This window comes from Harpegnathos saltator, unplaced genomic scaffold (genome assembly GCF_003227715.2).
Source record: "Harpegnathos saltator strain DR-91 unplaced genomic scaffold, Hsal_v8.6 scaffold295, whole genome shotgun sequence".
NCBI lineage: Eukaryota > Metazoa > Arthropoda > Insecta > Hymenoptera > Formicidae > Harpegnathos > Harpegnathos saltator.
The window spans coordinates 2,329,206-2,343,258 of NW_020230089.1; the positions used below are offsets into that span (position 1 = coordinate 2,329,206).

At 48.1% G+C, this 14,053-nt stretch overlaps 1 protein-coding gene across 2 annotated transcripts in view; it reads right to left on the reverse strand.

Annotated features, from left to right (window-relative positions):
- The window catches only part of LOC105188249 (protein Wnt-4), a 48,324-nt gene extending 35,519 nt beyond the window's left edge, over positions 1-12,805 (reverse strand). Inside the window, exons 1-2 of one of the 2 annotated variants that reach the window (XM_019843633.2) lie at positions 12,343-12,805; positions 11,816-11,970 (exon numbers count right to left, since the gene is read on the reverse strand). In XM_019843633.2, coding sequence (XP_019699192.1) covers positions 11,816-11,886 — 71 coding nt within the window. In that variant the 5' untranslated portion in view covers positions 11,887-11,970; positions 12,343-12,805. Of the gene's footprint in view, positions 1-11,815; positions 11,971-12,072 lie in introns of both variants that reach the window. The other variant, XM_025299874.1, reaches the window with a different exon arrangement.
- Between the last annotated feature and the right edge of the window lie 1,248 nt (positions 12,806-14,053).

Genomic DNA, 14,053 nt, shown 5'->3' on the forward strand with positions numbered 1-14,053 from the left:
ATCCAGAGTCCGCATCGAGGGGTTAAACGCCCAACGGTATCCTCTCTCCTTCGGCTACGACCACGATACGCGACGATAGTGGACCCACCCCTTCGGCCTCTCCCCCTCTCTCTCTCTCTCTCTCTCTCTCTCTCATCCCGAGCAGATGCAATTGCGTCGTCCCGCGGGGGCGAGAGAGCGTGTCGCACAGCCGGACCAAGGGGTCCAATAATGGCGATCTGAATAATGCAGGGAACAGAGAGTGAGAAAGAGAGAGAGACGGGACGAGAGAGGAAAGCGTTCTCTCTCACTCTCTCGTCGGGACTGCCGCCTGCGGAAGCGAATCATCGTCGCCGCCATGCTCCGCTCCGTTCGCTCGTTACGAAATTCCGTGAATTTGTCGCGGCGCGCTTCCGTGCACGCGAAATCGCGCGCGCGTACGTTATTGTTCATTTGTTTTTTGATCGACTTGACGGAAATCAAGTTTCTCTCTCTTCTTCTCTCGTCTCATAGAAGAGGTCGAAATCGCCGAATCGGCGCACGGTTAATTACACGTCGCGCTAACCGTAACCGTATCTCCGCGAATGATCTTCGCGAGGCAGGAGACGAGGAGGAGCGCTGGTGGATTGAACGGGAGAGGAGCAGAAGGAGGCGGAGGCGGGCAGGGGGGGGGGCAGAGGCGGAAGAGTCTCGCGCTGCCGGGGAAGACTCGCTAGACTCTGAGTGATCTATAGGCCAAGATAAACCATGCGTTCAACAAGTGTGCGTCGCCGATAGTCTATCTATAGTCTGCAGAGCACGACGACGAGCCGAAGATGCACGTACGACGCTTTTCCGATATCTCTCCCGGTAAGAGCGACAAGGCGGGGCAAGGCCGCGGCGTGCCTTCGATTATCTGGAAAGCGTGCGTGCGTGCGTGCGTGCGTGCGTGCGTGCATACGTGAGAATGCTCGCGGGTTCCTTTAGCGACGCGGATCGCGGGAGAAGGAAATCCGTATCGCTCGTGTCGGAATGTGATTCGCGGGATCGCGAATTTCTGCGTGCACAACTGGACTAGAGTGGAAACACACGCGCGCGCGCGCGCGTTTTCGATATTTATCAATCCACCGCCGCGTCAATCGCGCGAATGCACTCGCGCTCGCTCGCGCGCAACTGTGCCTTCGGGGCACCGCAGCAGCACATTCTATGGAGCTGCGAGTCGACCGCGAGCTAACAAGGTTATTGTTCCCGGATGAATATGAACATTTGCGCGGTTAATTACGCACCGCGAAAAATGTTACCGGCATATGCCCGGGAACAATGAGCACCGCGATCGCGAAAGCGAGCGCAAATAACGAACCGCGCGGCCGGCGTACCGAAGGAAAAATTGCGCCAGCTAGAGGAAATGACTGTTATTGTACAAAAAAAGAAAAAAAAAAGAAAAATCTATAGAGGTGGAGAGAAAGAGGAGAAAAAGGATAATAATAACGACGGAGTGAGCACTCGAGCCTTAATATTTTCGTGAAATCTGATTGGCCCCGGCAATGCGAAATACCCGTGTTGCCGAGTCGTGATTAACTTTGGCGATTGTTTTTTTGCCCTTCTTTGTAGATTAAATTTTGTACGTCTGATACTTCACAATGAAGCCCGATCTGGTACGGCTGCATTCGTCGTTATTAAAATTGATTGACGTTTCTGACTAATAAGCAGCTTATCGACTGTTCGCCGCGAGTGCTCGAAGCGGATCAATATTCGCTATCTTCGTCGGAATATTTATTGGAATATTTATTTCACTTTATTATTCGGCCTGTTTTACGAGCCGACTGACTCGATGGCTAACGAAATTATTTTCTCGATTTCACGCTCGTACGCGTGGAATTTTTGAAACGTTCTCGATCTATTCACACATACAGCGTTCCGATGATCAATTTTTCGCTTGTGGCATGATCTTTTCGCATGTGTGTAATTTCAACATATCGCCCCTGCCCGCGCACGGTGTTCACCGATGTGCTCGAACACTTATCTTGTGTTCGTGCATGCGAGAAAATTCGGTTTGCGAGGAAGCTAAATGCGGGATGGTCCTCTTCCCCTCCGTCCCCTCTTTCCCACGCGTTTCCTAAATATATCGTATTACTCGGGAGAGTAATCCGTGTATCAAGACCACGCATCTCAGGGAAAGAAGCACAGAATTTCGTGCATAATGAAAGGAGCGATTTTGCAAGACCGGAAAGTGGACAAGGGCAAGCAAGCGATCGAGCGAGCGAGCGAGCGAGAGAAAGACCAAGAGAGGACGAGCGGGACGCGAAAAAGAGGAAGACGAGGCAAAAGACCGAAAGAGGAGTATCTTGTAGCCTAACCCGGCCTCTTCGTTATGACAATATATCTCAGACTCCAGGGAAACATTGCCAAAGTAGTCCCGAAGGCATGCTACCAAAGCTCGCGGCGGTTTCCTTTGTCGGAGATGCTCCCGACGAGAGGAAAAGACAGTCGAAGGAGGAGGGTCCAGAGAGAAAGATGCTGCGGCTCTCTCTCCTCTCTTTCTCCTCCTTTTCCTCCTCCTACTCGCTCCCCTTAGCCCATTTCTCTCTCTCTCTTTCTCTCTCTCTCTCTCTCTCTCTCTCTCTCTCTCTCTGCCTTCCGTTCTCTCACGTGCCCTCCCTCTCGCTCGCGTGCTCTCGACATAAAACGAGAAATACTAAACAAAACAGGATGCTATTAGGTTTTTGCCGCGCACCACCGGGGCCCTCGGTTCCGTTGCCGCGTCGTCCGATGATCCTGACCAGATTCCCGACGCACCGCGAGGTTATTGTCGACGTGTCGCGAGGATTCGACGTAGACCTCCTCGATCACAGGGAGAATGGCGGTTGTGCAACGAAAGCGACGCTGCGAGTTCGGTATGAGTGAGAGCGCACTGACGAATTGCTGTGCAACATTTGCAAATTCCGATGCACATTTCCACCGATTAAAAATTTCTCGCTCGAAGACCGACTAGTCGTGAGACGCGGAATAGGTAATGATCGAAGGATTAATGGAACCATTCACGGCGCGATCCACACACTCAAACTGTACGCGATCGAGTGAAAATTCAATTATTCGGGGCAATCTTGATTCTTTCACTCTCAATTTTGTCGGCGACAGACGTCGGTCACGAGATACAAGGTAGACGAGCGATCGGAGACGCGAAAAAACGAGACTTTCGTCACTTTGCGCATTCACGGCCACGTGTGGGATTCGCATGCGATCGAATTAACTAAGTATTCGGCAATCAAAATTTTCTTCCTTCCCTCCGCTCAACGGCGCTGCGCGGATTCCGGGGTGCCCTCGTGCGAGGGGATGACACGTCGCACCGAAGGGGACACGTTATCGGCGACGATGCCGTTTATTTTTATGAGACGGCTGGGCCATATATTACGCTACTTTTTATATGGGGCTTATAAAAAAAATACGAGACGACGACGACGACGACGACGACGACGACGACGACGACGACGAGGAGAAGACGGAGGAAGAGGAGAACGACGACGACGACTACCATCGACTATAGGCAGGGTAGTGACTAAACGTACGACGCGACGCCCGTCGCTTCTATAAAGCAGTCCCGCATTCGCGCGCAAACACATAACAACGAGATCGTGCGCCTTTATCCCGTCATTGAATCTCGTGAGATACACGCGCGCGTCGGTTCGGATACTCCGCCGAGTGGCGTCCCGACGCCCCCCTCCCCCCCCCGCGCCGCGATACGACGCACTGGCGTGAACGCGCTTCGTAAAAGCTGTACCTTTTCCCTCCTTCTGCGTTATACAGGGTGGATTCGCGGTGAAGACACGGTGGTGATCCCTCGCGACAAGGAGAAGAGAAACAAATCGCTACTGCCGAGTGAAATGAATTCTCTTGTCGTCGCGACGTGCGTCTGTCCGTCTCGAACATTGCCGAAAAATGTCCTTTCGATTAATTCGACCGCGCGTAAACTCGACTCAAGTTTCATCGCGTATCGCGACCCGTGTAGGTGATTTTTTTGCAATAGTTTATCAGACGCGACTATCGGTTAATTATCCGGTAGTATGAATTGAATTGAATTTTCATGTATTGAAAAAAAAAAATATTCACCGTTGTGCAAACACAAGGGAAGGGTCGTCTCTTGAAATTCGAGAGATTAAAATCCGCAGTGATCACACGATGATCGAATTCAGCTCGCGCAGCACTGATACGGTATCTCAACTCGATCGCTCGATATATTCGTAATATTTATAATTCCTCAAATTAAACAAGCACATCCCGAATAATAATACGTTAGGAACACGCGAAACACAGTCCACGCACGGTCCTCGTTAACGGCCTCCGAACGAGCGTCGCGTTTACGTCGACCGAATTAATGTTCACGATCACTCGGAACGAGCCGTCGTTCATTCGCGGAGCGAGGCGCGCGTGCGAACGAGAAAAGGAAATATTCCGTACGTCGTATTCAGCACTCTCTTCTCCGGAAACCACCTGGAGACCTGCGTTCTCCGATCGCGCCGCGGTTTCCGGCCCACCCAGTATATCGATCGTATTCGAAACATTACCGCGCATCATCGCGTTACGATCGTGCGTTAAAGCGGAAGGACTTTCGCCGGTCTCATAGGCGAAGCTTACGACAACGACACCGACACCGACGACGACATCGCCGAGCCCGGCGCGGCGTCGATCCGTATCCGCCGAGCCGCCCGATAAAAGCACGGCGGAACACCGCGAAATAAAGCGCGTGGTCCTGAAATCGTCATTCAGGGCCAGGCTGACTGTCGTCGTTCCAGGTCGTTTCAGGAGGCGCAGTAATGGCCGCGCGACAGCGGCCCTGCCGACGGCGACAGGCGCAGGATTATCGCAGAAACGACGCGGAGTGTTAATACCAATTTTAATCGCTCGTCGTAAAGACGATGTGCGCGTGCAACTATAACGAGATTCGCGTTTGGCAATAAAGATGCTTTTATTAAATCTAACCGGGCGGCGCGGCTGCTCCCCTTTTTCTCCTTCTCTCCCCGCGCTTGTCTGTCGCTCTCCTCTCCTATCTGCCCGCCTGGTGTGGACGCGCGTGTTGGTTTATAGCCGCGTTCTTGCTGCTTCTTTATAGAGATCGTGACGTCTCAAAAGACAGCGACGTCGTCTTTGTCGTCGCTCCAAATCGTCGCCAAGTGCTCCTCGACGGCGAGCGTCTCTCGCGAACCGGTCGCGTTCTCGTCACGATTACCGGACGACGACGACGAAGAATGGTGAAGCCCGGTATCTGGATAGGGAATGATGTGCGCACCGTAGACACGAATCGATCGCGCAGATCTCTGCAACCCGTCATCCGGCAATTGCTCGCGGCTAAGAGCCGGAAACATTACTCGGTACCATGTAGCAGTTCTCCCGTCGAACCACGTATTTCTCAGTGTAATGCAACGCGTAATTGATATCGCGGCAATTGCGAGGCTATGATGTTCTGCAAACAGGATTTTTTTCTGTGCTACATTCCGCGTCTCATGTATGCTTTTATACGTGACGTAGCCGGCGATTCATCTCGCTCTCGCGAATAACGCGCGGCGGAGGGTCTCCATCGCGATAAAGCCCGAGAGAGACGGGGGCTGGATTTATTATGCAATAAAATTAAAGATGTCGCAGACGCGCGCAACGTGCACGTCAGAAATTTTATCGACAAGCCCGCGCATAGAAGAGAAACTGGAAAGGAGGAGAGGCAGAAAGAAAGAGAGAAAGAGTGAGGAGCAATAAATCGTTCGGTTTCTCCCTTCGTCGGATAAGCCGCGAGGAAGTCGAGGGTGCGCGTCTAATTCCGAAGCACGTTAGATTCAATGGGCGCGGAGGCGAAAGAGCGCGAGATCGATAAATCGAGAGTCGCTCTCGAGATGGTAAACAAAAGCTGAGAATAAGAAAGGAGACCCTCGTTGAACCTCATTAAAAAGCGGAATAGTCGTGTTCGCGGCCGCCCCTGAATTAAGACGACGACGTCGAGGGTGGTGGCGATGGTGTTCGAGCGCGGAGCGAGAATCGAAAGCTCGAAAATACGCTTCTCCGACCTACAATGCGCATCCGCATAACGTGAATATAAAATGCAGGGCGCGTGAGAAACGCACTGACGAACAGTATCGCGACTATCTCTACTCGAGAATAACTGCAGAGGCACGTTCTATACGCGCGCACATTTGGATTTGGATTAAACCCTCCCGCAGTTTAGAGTATCCGCAATTCGCTGTTTTTTACGAGGCGGTGTGATAAGAACAACATCGGAAGATCTATCTACAGGACGCAGCCAAGGTGCAAACTTCTCGCTTTGTTTACTTTGCAACCGACTGATTCACGCGGCAAGCGCCGGGACGAGTAAGTTTTATTCCCGAGGGGGACACGCGACACTGTGATCAAATTCAATCGCGCTATCATTCAACCGTTGCGCGTCATTTTTTCCGAGCGAATCAGTCGATCGCGAAATAAACGGGGTGGAAAACGGGGTTCCTTGACTCTCATCCTACATGCGTGTGCGTTCGCCGAATGCATTCGCAAGTGTAATTCACGGATTCGGCGAATAAATTTCTTGCGAACAGAACTCCAGTCTCCGCTGAACTTCAGTCGCGAGTTTATAGCTTGTTTTATAAGGCGAGCTTTTGTACGAGAGAAACCGCGGGATCCATTCTCGGATGTATCTCGCGATTGCGGTGAGCAGTTGATAGTACTATAATTACGACATCTTAAGAAGCAGCAGATGATGATAATTTCGCCGATTGATATCGTCGACGCGCAGCGCAGGTTCGCGCGCGCGTCATTAGCTCTCACGATTGGATAAGGGTTAACCGGCTCTCTCTCTCTCTCTCTCTCTCTTTCTCTCTCTTCGGAGGGATATTCCTCAATTTAGTCGATAGGCTACTCTTTAATGATAGCCGATAGCCAAGACGTTATCGGCATTCTCCGACTGGATAAAAACGATCGGTCACGGCGCGCTCACCGATAGCTGAATAATCGGCCGATCACGCCGAGTAACGTGTTTCATATTTAAGAGTAGCAATGGCTACCCGTAGATGAGAGTTATGTTTAATAATAACGAAACACAAAATATAATACACAACGAAATACGTATAAAATTTAAAAATAAAAAATAACTCACAAGGAACATCCGCGAAGTGTGTGTCTCCGATTTCGACGAAATTTGGCATATTTATAAAATAGCCAAAAATAAAAGACCCGTATCTGTTTTATCGGCAATGTCTCTTGCTCTGTAATAAATGTGATGTCTTCCATACATTGATGTATAATATTCAATAAATTATCTCTCAATTCTTCTTCATAAATATTCACCGGCATATATATTATACAGTATTACGTTACGTATATATTATACAGTATTATCGCATAGATGTGAAGAAAATAATATTATGTAATTAAACTAAAAGGTCAAAAATATCAAATATCACCATCATAACAAAATTGTTTTGTACAGTAACTGATGTCGCTCGTACCATAATTCCACAAGTCAATAAGTCGAAATCGTTTTCGATTAAATCGTGCTTACAGAGATGACTTTTCACCGCATTATCATATCTTCTTTCATTAATATCTCAGAATTTCATATAATTGTTAGCAAAATGCATCCATTCAAGAGTCTCAATTGTAGATACATTCAAAAACAAAAATTTCTCTGTCATTTTGCAAACAATCAGGTAAAATTTTGAGGTGTTAGTAAAGGAAATTAGGCATATTAATGCTTGCTTGTGAAATCAGCTTTGTAAACACGATTTAATAAAAAATATCTGTGACTTTCTGGCTTATAAACTCATCGCTCAGCGATATCAATCTCTTTGTAATAAACATTTTTCACATTTTTATAATTATATCTGGTAACCCCTCCTTTCATTTTTCAACTTATGAATTAGATAGAATATTATTTTCTTATTAATACTGTGTTATCAAGTTATTGACTTGTAGATTTATCGCGCGAACGCGCGATATCAGTTAGTTTTTAATAAAAATTTTTTATATCTTGATGTTATTTGTGTGACATCTTTTAAGTTTCAGCTTAATGAGATAATATTATTTTCTTCTTGATGCTTATATTATTACGAAACATTTATGCAATAACACGTTACAGATACGTAACGGTATAAATACTCCATGGTGAGATATTTCTTGTTATACGTTAAGGTGCTTGTAACATGTTCGTAAAAAAATGGTGCATATTAATCTGTTTAATGTTAATGCGTTGCTTCTAGCCTCGTTTAATATAGAAGACAAGCAAGATACGCCGGTGAATATTTATGAAGAAGAATTGAAGGATAATTTATTGAATATTACACATGAATATATAGAAAACATTACATTTATTGCAGAGCAAGAGACATACTTGGACATTAATAAATATTTAAAATTGTAATATCTCTATGTACATATATGTATAATATGTCAATATAAACTCACATGCATACCTCTCTCTCTCGTCTCGTTATTATATTAAATACACTTATTATATTAAATGTGATGTGGATATGTGTTACAAGTCAAAGAAATGTTCGGCGGCCCGCCGAATGTGTTAATAGTTTCTGAATTATTTTATATTGTGGTATTAATTGAAATGCGTTCAAAAAATGTAAATAGATGTTCGCCATTTGCATAGCGATGTAGCGATTAAGCGCTCAGACACATCACCGAGCACCTTGCTTATGGTATCACTTCCACTTATAAAATTGCAATGTCCGCATAATTTAAATATAAAACATTATATATAGATGGATTCAGAATGAAAAATGCTAACATTTTTTTCTATATAATGAATTTGGTAAATTGATTAATTAAGCCCGATATGGTCATTTTGTTAATTATTAAAAATATTTTTTTATTTTAACCAAGTTTATATTATTTTTCATAAAAAACCGTACAATTTTTGTTTAAAAAGTTTTCTATCTGCACCAGTTATCGAGATATCATAAAAGGGATGAAACTTTGCGGGGTAATTTCACTCCTTAAATCTGCGCCATTGCCGATAAAAAAATACGGGTCTTATATTTTTGGCTATTCTACAAATATGCCAAATTTCGTCGAAATCGGAGACACACATTTCGCGGATGTTCCTTGTCGGTACAAAATACACGGAGAAAAATATCAGAAATATCCGATTGTTAATTTTGTTATCCGATCAAACATCCGATTAAATATTTGATCGGATAACGAAATTAACAATCGGATATTTCGGATATTTTTCTCAGTGTAACAATCACATCACACACAAAATGTTAGCAAGTATCGACGGAGGAGGGCCGTACATGACGCTAAATTAATCGGGAATTAATCAAAAATGCAAATCAGAGACGTCCAGGATATACACTCAACGATTCAGACCGAGTGCCTCGAGCTCCATCCACAAATCGTCTTCGGAACACAAAGAACATTTCCACGTATCTGTCAGCGCGCGTTACACACGAGAAGCGTCGTCTCCTTCATCCAGCGAAGCGATACCGATGTCGAAAAAGGAAGAAAAGCGAACGACAGCCGGCGGTATGTCGGGCTATCGGTGACCCTAATCGAAGGATTCGCCACGCGCGCGTATAACGGGCGATTAATCACCGCGGCGGCAACTAGTTCGCCGCCGACGCGGCGTTCAAGATAGAAAATGATGCCCGACGAGTGTGCGAGATCGAGAAACGGTCCTGCCTCATTTACGAATCGTAGGGATACATTTGTCGCGTTGCCCATACACATACAAGTATACCGCCTCCGCCACCTCCACCACCGCCGCCGCCGCCGCCGCCACCATCGTTGCAGCGGCGGCGGTGCGCTCACGTAGTAACTATTACCCCGTCGGGGCTTCTCTCCGATCTAGCTCGCAGCGGTTCGTCCGATCGAAGGGGATTATTTCGTCTATTATGCGCGAAAGAAAAAAAGATCTCAATTCGTATGTAATAAAATGGGGGACCAGAGGAAAACTCGGTAACGAGAACGCTCGCCCGGGACATTCGGCTGCGTTATGACTCGCCTGAGATCTCCTGAGAACAATCGGCTGTACGGAGATCTCCTACGGGAATTTTTACGTTCCCACATGGAAATTATGTTACCGAGTTTTCCTGCGATCCCCAAGCGGCAGGAAATGCTGTGAGAGGCTCTTCGAATTGCCGTCGATTGTGTTTACTCCGAGACGACGACCGCCGACACGCGTATGATTATTAGCGCCAATTAGCGCACGTCGCGCGGCGAGGGAACACGTCGAGTGTGAAGGTGAGAAAAGTATTCCGCGATAAGAGACCGCCCGCGATAGCATCTCCTCGTGCACGAATTGAATCCCTGAACCTTGAACTCTGCTTGAATGGCGTTTAACATATAATTCGTTGCTTGTTAAACGCCGCTTTGAATTCGCACGCGCGCCTCGAGTCATCTCGAGGGACGCTTTCGGGAAGTGCAGAAATAATGACGAAGAAAACTGGCGATTGTCGTCGACAACGACAACGAAGACGACGTCGTATTCCCCGCGGACGGAGTCGCTCGCTCGTCGCGCGATGTATTCGCGACGCGTTGCAACGCGGAAAACACCGGCGAGCGCGCGGAACTGTGTCAATAAAAATAATCGACTGTCCGGGACTCGCCTCGGACATTATTCGTCTGCATTTGTTTGACCGGCCGGCTGGTTGGCCGGTCGGTCGTGAGCGACGAAGTGCTCGGATAAAGAGAGAAACTGGGCGAGTTTGCTCTCGCTCCCGGAGGAAATTACCAGGAATAGACGCCTTCAGGAGCTTCCACGCGTGACCTCTGACCGGAGCGGTTATTATAAATCCATAAATTCGTCCCCCGCGAACTTGTCCTCGCGATCTCGCGAGGACGGCGAATGACTGCGATATCATTTGGGGCGTTCACTTTCAGAATCTTTAGAATTTGAGAATCTTCGACTCTCGACTTGACCTCATGTGTTTTGGAGGAAGAGAGATCAGTCGCGACAGGAGTGCAAAGGATAAAGTTATTTCATAAATTATTCATAGACTTACTTTTTCTGCTTCTTCCTGGACTATTATTTGATATTATGAGAAAGAGATCGTATCTCGGATGACTCTCAATCGAGATCTTGAATCGATACTGAGGGGAAGATGATACATTTTATAGAAGCAACTTATGATTATGTTAAAGTCACCAGGATCTTCCAGCAGGATATAGCCATGCGATTATCCTATCTTCGTTAAGTCAACGACGACTTATATTCGTTAAAGATCCAAGAATGTGTAACGTCGCGCTGAATCATGAATAATACTTTCCGCTTTCTTTTTCTTCAAAAATCTGTCTTCGTATTAAACATTCTAAAGTAGATTGTACACTTGAGGGTGTTCATTATTAATGCATCGTTCCTAATAGACATACCCGGTGAATTTTCGCGCGAATGGTTGGAAAGAAAACAAATACTCGCTATCTTTGCCCGAAGTTATTACTCGCAGCCGGAAGCGACTTGTGATCAGCGAATTCCGTCCAACTTCATGTTCTATCAATTATATTCATTCATGAATCCTTATCTCTCAAAATGTATCATCCTCCCGCATAACTACACTCGAGATCGTAAACAAGCGAGTGCGCGGTGGCAAGAAACCAGGCCGCCTCTTAACATCTCCTTCTATTCGTCTATTAACCTCGTGTCATCGCATAACAAAAGCGAAGCAGCGTCGCTCTCGCCGCTCGCACTGCTCGTCGGGGCTGCACGAGGAGCCGCAGCGCCGATCGAGCCCTGTGATGGGCCATATTTGGCGCTAAATGACGACGTTTAAACAAAAAGCCCTCCCCCCCTCCCCCCAGGCTCCCGTGTCGGACCGTTCGGTGACAATTAGTCATTCGGCCGATAACAAACACGGGGATTTATGACGAGACTCACCACCAGTTGGCTTGCGCGCCGCTTTGCCACGCGACGATCAGCAGAGACAGGAGCAGGTAGCCCGTCGACATGACGTGCGTGCGTGCGTGCGTGCGTGCGTGCGTCGGCGATCCCGTGTGGAGTCCTCTTCTTCGGCCGACTCGCCGCCGCCGAATCTGCCGAGTCGAATTCCCCTCGTGGAAGTGCGACGGACGGACGGAGAGCAGGTTACGCGGCGCGTACACGCTCCCTTCTCCCCCTTAGCCACGCATTCTTACATGCGCCGACGGGGACGATCGGTTCGCACGGCGTCGACGACAACGGCGACTCGCATCGCACGTTTTCTCCAAGAGCAAAGAGAGTACGCGAGCGGTATCGACGCGAGCGAACGAAAAGAACGGAAGAACGAATGACCGAGCGAGCGAGCGGGCGGACGAACGGAAGAACGCCGCGAAGCGCGCGGGGCGAACGATGGGCCGAATACGATAGATCGAACGATCTCTCGCACGCGCGGACCGATACCGCGGCAACGTCGCGGTGCACTTTACCTGGCGCGCCGCGCTCGCGTTCTCGCGTTCCTCGCCCCTCGACCGCAAGCCACGAGACCTTCTCGTCCCCCGCGACTGCTACTACTCGCTCTCAGCTCTCTCTCTCTCTCTCTCTCTCTCTCTCTCTCTCTCTCTCACCGTCGCGACCGCTGTTGCGTCTTTACATGTTTCCAGCGACGCGACGCGACGCGACGCGGCCGGACGTGTGTGTCAGGACGCGAATCTCCCGCGGATCTGATCGATCTCGAGGACGACGGAGAAAGAGGGAACGAGAGAGAGAGAGAGAGAGAGAAAAAGAGAGAGAGAGAGAGAGAGAGAGAATGACGGACGTCGGCGGCGATTCGAACGGCTGCTGGCGTTCGCGCGCGCGGCGGCGGCGGCGGCGGCGGCGAAGAGACTCGTGAGGACGCGCGCGCGTCTCGACGCACGGACTCGACGCGTACGAAATGACGCTTCGTGAACGCTCGCGTACGAACTGTGGCCGGTAGTCACGCGGAAAGGGCAACGGGGTTCTCACGATGGGCGGAGACACCGTCGCTCGCAGCCGCGCCGATTGGTCGGGTCGCCGAAGAGCCTCCGAGGCCCCCACTCACGCTAATTAAGCATTTCGGCGCACCGTCCCATCACCGGTGCGAGCGCGTACCACTCGCTCCACCGCGATTCGTCCTCTCGGCGAGCTCTCTCGGCTCCTGGCGTCGTGTGCTTCTCGTGCGCTGCTCTCCGCGTGAGACTTGCATCACTGCGAGACTCCAGCGCGGCGCGGCGCGGCGGCTGATCGCGCGGTGTCTCTCCTCCGCGTCGTGGTCGCGAGCCGCTCTCGTCAACGAGTTCGGATGACTCCTGAACGGAGACGGTGTTCTGGAACAGGATAGGAGTATATTTCACGTTCGTTTCTGAGCTTCCGCTCGTATTCGACGATCATGTTAACAGGTTGCTCGGATTCGTCACTCTCGTCGGGTTTTAATGATGTAATAATGTCAAGTTCGAGCAATTTGTTTTTTGTTTTTAAACTGCTACAAAAGAGGGAGACTGGAAATATGCTGTCATTCGTGATATTAAAAACAATATCAAATGTATCTGGATCAATGCATATTGCGAAAAAAAATACGTATCTTATCTAAATAATATCCGCACAATGCGCTACCGAAAGAAAAGTTAAAGATATCATGTAAAAAAGAATAATGTTTTTTTATGTTATGATAATAGAAATAAGTGATTCCTATTTTCCTTCAAATCGATTTGTCGCGAACTGGTAACGAACGGGATTGTTTAGTCAATAATGATACACCATTCAGTATCCACAATATAAGGGCCATTGCGCAGAAAATGACATAGATGCGTATGCGTAACTTTCGTCATTTGGACCAATGAGCGTCTAAGAAAAAGTTTTGTTACGCTCTGTAAATCAACATGGCAATTTTTTCCTAGATGCTCATTGGTCGAGGCGGGCTTATGTTATGCACATGTCTTTTTGTGTGCGATGACTTTAACCCATACAGCACAAAAGTTACAGCAATTTGCTGCAACGTTGCAGCAACGTTTTCTCAACTTTGTGTATTGTATAGGTTGTGTATTGTATAGGTGTATTGTATTGTAAGCTTTAATTTATGTTAACGGCAATTGGCGGTTCTTTTATGCAAGAGTAAAGTGTCTCTTTCTTTCTATTTTATTCTCTCACGTCTTTTTATAATTCAACGATTAAACATACTGG